This window comes from Symphodus melops, assembly GCF_947650265.1.
Source record: "Symphodus melops genome assembly, chromosome: 8".
Lineage (NCBI taxonomy): Eukaryota > Metazoa > Chordata > Actinopteri > Labriformes > Labridae > Symphodus > Symphodus melops.
In genome coordinates this window covers 11634031-11638391 of record NC_136698.1, presented here as the reverse complement: position 1 = coordinate 11638391, position 4361 = coordinate 11634031, and the positions used below count along the sequence as shown (strand labels likewise).

Sequence of the window (4361 nt, the reverse complement as noted above, 5' to 3'; positions counted from 1 at the left end):
GGACTCTGAAAAAGGACAATTACATTTTTTCAAAGGGCCAGCTGTTTGTGGGACTTATGTGTTGCAAAGATTTTGAATAAAAGGGATTAAATTCAACAATGCATCGTGATGCATCAAGAATCGTTTGATAATCATATCGTGAAGTGACTGACTATAAGAATTGCTAAAAAGACCTGTCCCCTGGTCCCCTGATATTATTATCCTCCTCCTCTGTTATCAAGGTATGCACACTGCCTTAATGTCAAACCTGTAAATACCATCGACCTTATGTAAATGAATCAGTGCGTTACATTATTACATCAGTTATTATCACGTTCACTTTAGCATCTTTTGCTCAACTCATCACTGCACTGTTGTCCTATTTAGCCTTGTACTTTTTTTATTTATTTATTTATTTTTTGTTCATATCTGATGTTGTACTTCTGTTCATGGAGAGCACAAACTCCTTTTATGCTTCAGTAAGGATACCATGATTCTGATTCTGAGCTCTCTGGGATTTTGTTGGAGTGAAAAGAACCATTCAAAGATGCTGCTGCGTCTTTATTTTCTGACCCTGCGATGGCTAAGCTATGCTGCACCCAAAGGGACAAAATAGCACACAATAAAAAAAAAAAATGTATTGAGTTATTGTCGGACCTTAATCGTAACATGCTTCACCAGTTAGAGCTGACAGCTCTCTGAAATATGCTCCTTTATGTTATGCAATGTTTTAACATTTCCAACACTGTTCAGAATATAGTGTGATCACGTCAAAGTAAGTTTCTGTTATACAAAACACCAAAAATGAGTTGCTTCGACAGTAATTGCAGTTCTTACAGACTCATTAGAAAGCACCCTACAAAGCAAATGATGGGTGCTGCAGACTGAAAGTGAAAGTGCAATCACAACTAATCAGAGTTTCTCTTGTTTCCTGCCCACAGCGCCCAACACTGCACCCTATGGGAGCACAGGAAGTGCATACGTCCCGCTGGCCTGCCGGTACCTGGTCCTGGCCCTCTCCTCCTTCATCAGTGTGTACTAGCGGAGGCCAGCATGGACACAATGACTGTCGAGAGCATTTATGAGTCCTTTTTGACACTGCTGAAGGCTGGAATCACATCTGGTACAGTTTGTTGAAAGGCCGTGAGGGGAACATAATCAACGTTTCTTTGTGTGGGGAAGTTTTTCTTTTGTTTTTTGTTTTTTTTTGCTTTTGGTGAATATTCTGTCATGTAAATACGATGGTGTTTTTTTATTATTATTATTATTGTTATTATAATTTTTTCTTCTATTTTGCTGATAGACCACATCGTGAATCAGTGCTTATCCCTGTCCCCTCCCCCCACCTCTAATCACATCAAAAATCCCCCAAATGAGTTACTTAAATGCCTCTTCCTCTAGGAGGCCATGGCGCAAAATTGACATTTTCATTTGTTTTTGTACATGGCTAAAAGAGAAGCGATTGTGCCAAGTCTCTCAGTACACAGAATTACAATACCAATGTTGTATTGAATGTATTATGGGTTGTTGAACAACAGGAGAGACATTTAGATTCCTAACAGTACAATTTATGATTATGGAGTGTGCTTAAAAATAGAGAAAGGAAAAAAAACAAAAAAATCTAAAGAACAAAAAAGACGGGGCTTTTTCAGCACCTGTGTTGTCATGATTACTCAATAGTTGGATGAACAGTGTTGAAAGTGTGCTTTGTTGTATTCTGAAATGGGTCCTTCGGTTACTATGCCTGCCGAACACATTCGATCAGGCAGCCGTTAAAGTAGCAAAGTATACTGTATTGTATGTTATATTTTATTATAGTGTAGGCTTTTGTTTTGAAGTGGGACCAGCTTTTTCTCATTTGACCGACAATTAACACAGTTCATGACTCTGTATAGTATGAAGGGAGGAACATCGCTGCCCTATGTTTACATTTTTCTTAAGAATATTCATACTACAGTACATATCCATACTTTACACATACATGAATGTTGCAACAAGTGGGGGAAAATAAAGTGTAACTAACGCTTTTCTCTTGAGGATGCAGTTCTTAGAAATGTGCCACTTCCAGTGAACATCTGAGCGGAGGGTCGAGTCTTTTGCTGTATCATCCTCTGAAAAAGCCACATCTGCACACTGTGGGCCACTTCAAGTCTCTGGCGACAACCTTTGCCATGATTCTTGGGGAATAACGGATTCTGGGAAAGCACTATTCTGCAACGCATCTATTCTTTGTTTTAAAAACATTTGGGTCTATTTTACCGTATATATATTTACTTCACTCTTAACTATTAACAAAAGAAAGAAATATCAACAAGGGGAAGGCCATGTCACTTTAAAAATAGCCGGCAATTACAGCCTCATATTTCGTGCAGTCAAAAAAAGTAAAATACTGAAACCTGCTTTGACTCATAGGAGTCCTTCTTGTGTTTTTAGTAGCAACAGAACTGAAAATAAAGCTTATGAAGATGCTCATCTCAACATACATGGCCTAAGGTGCTATCCTCACAAAGCTCTAGAAAGCCCATTAGTGTCTACAGGGCCTGGTAACGTCAGAGTAGAAAAATGAAGCCATGTGGTTGTTTCGTGGGAGTCATTTTGGATTTGAATCACTGATACTACCATTTTAATCCTCAGAAAAAAAATAATTGTAAGTATTTACTTTCCTGACAAGATGTTCACGGCTTATTCATCGTCAGTTTTCTTCAGTCCATGATATAAACAGAGATACTGTAATGTAATGCCTTAATAGAACCATAAACATGGAAGTACGCTCATTTATAGGACACTTCTAGAAAGGATCAATCAACACAAATCTTTTGTTCAACATATTTCTGATTCTTGAATGTTCATAAACAAGTAGCTCACTTATCTTTCCAATTCTATTCAGTGAAAACTAAATATTTCTCAATTCAGGCCTCCTGCAGGTATTTTAAAGAAGAAAAAAAGCCACTTCTATCAGATGAAAATGCAGTATTTGTCATTCAGGTTAACATGTTTGTAGGTCTTGTTTGAAATTGGATTGTTTTACATCTCCCCCCCCCCCCCCTCCCCCCCAATGAGGGACTAACAATAACCCAAGCTCACATAGTATTTTTCAAATGAACTTGTAACTGCAAACCTGTAGAGAAATAGCCATGGCAGTTAAAAGACTTAAAGCACAAACACTGTTATAACTTTAACGTTTTGTGAAGATTTGTTTCGAGGTCTGCTGAACATTTGTTTTCTTTTATTGTTTGTACTGAAATTATTCTCAGCTTGTTTTACAAATTATTAAAATACTGCACCATATGATCTTGTTTAAATGTTAAGGTATACTGAAAATGAGTCAAAGTATATTTATTCTCTTCCTTTATGAAAAAAAATGTATAAAAGTAGATTTGAAACATGTAAAACCGGATATGTGACATTTCTTTGAATGGGACACAGTATGGCATAGTTTATAAAGTTGTCGGGTTCATTTAGATGCCATAACTGTTGTTTTTTTTTGTCCGAAAGGTACATTAAAAAGAACAATGTTTGCAATCAAATAACCTAATTTTTGAAACGGAGAGGGTGTAAACCACTATAACAGTATTATAGATCAGAATCAATGTATGTATATTTGGAGAAAATAGGATACCTTTTGATCTGTAGAGCCAGTGTGTAGTCCTAGTTTTCACACACTTGCGTGTTTGATGATGTGCAGAGAGTATGGTTGTGCTGCATGTCCAAGTTAACCTGTGTTTTTTGAGGTGGCCATTTTACAAATATTCATACTTCTTATGAACAGAGCCAAACGTTTGGTTCTTAAAGCCGGTCTAAAAATACATACTTCCTACAGACCACCAGGCTGCATTTGTTTGTGATTTCTTTCAATCAACTTTGCTGATCTATCTTTAAGAAGAAAAAAAAAACTGCTGAGTCATGATGGTTATTATTGTGGCACTTCCTTTGGTGACAGTCTGGAGTTCTGTTGGTTGCTTGTCTGAGCAGTTACGACCATGCTAGTATTCCATATGAAATGTACTGGATGTTTATTATTTTGAATAATGGTATTAACAAGTCCCTTTTATTAAATCACTATTATTTGCAATAAAAGTCTTCATGTTACAACATAAACCCTCATCTGAGTTTATGAGCACTCAAAAGGGTTGTGATTACAGGGACATGGCGTGAGCAAGTACAACAACATATCTGTCCTCAGGTCTTTCTTTGTTTTATTTTAAAGTCTGTTTGAGCATTTATTTTCATATTTACCTTAATAACAAAGTGAACTCTTAGCTCTTCCAATGGAGTGCATAAAAGAAGTGAATATCATCCCCAAGAACTTGCCAATTGATTTGTGAATCGATGCTTGGGAGCTTCTAGTCTTGTCAGTCACGTTTGTCATGCTCTTAAGTATA

The 4361-nt window shown here is 36.8% G+C and overlaps 1 protein-coding gene across 2 annotated transcripts in view; it reads left to right on the top strand.

Annotated features, from left to right (window-relative positions):
- negr1 (neuronal growth regulator 1) overlaps nucleotides 1-4077 on the top strand; it is a 134708-nt gene extending 130631 nt beyond the window's left edge. For both annotated transcript variants that reach the window (XM_079350976.1, XM_079350977.1), the window contains one exon: nucleotides 921-4077. In XM_079350976.1, coding sequence (XP_079207102.1) covers nucleotides 921-1021 — 101 coding nt within the window. In that variant the 3' untranslated portion in view covers nucleotides 1022-4077. The remainder of the gene's footprint in view (nucleotides 1-920) is intronic.
- The last annotated feature ends 284 nt before the right edge of the window (nucleotides 4078-4361 follow it).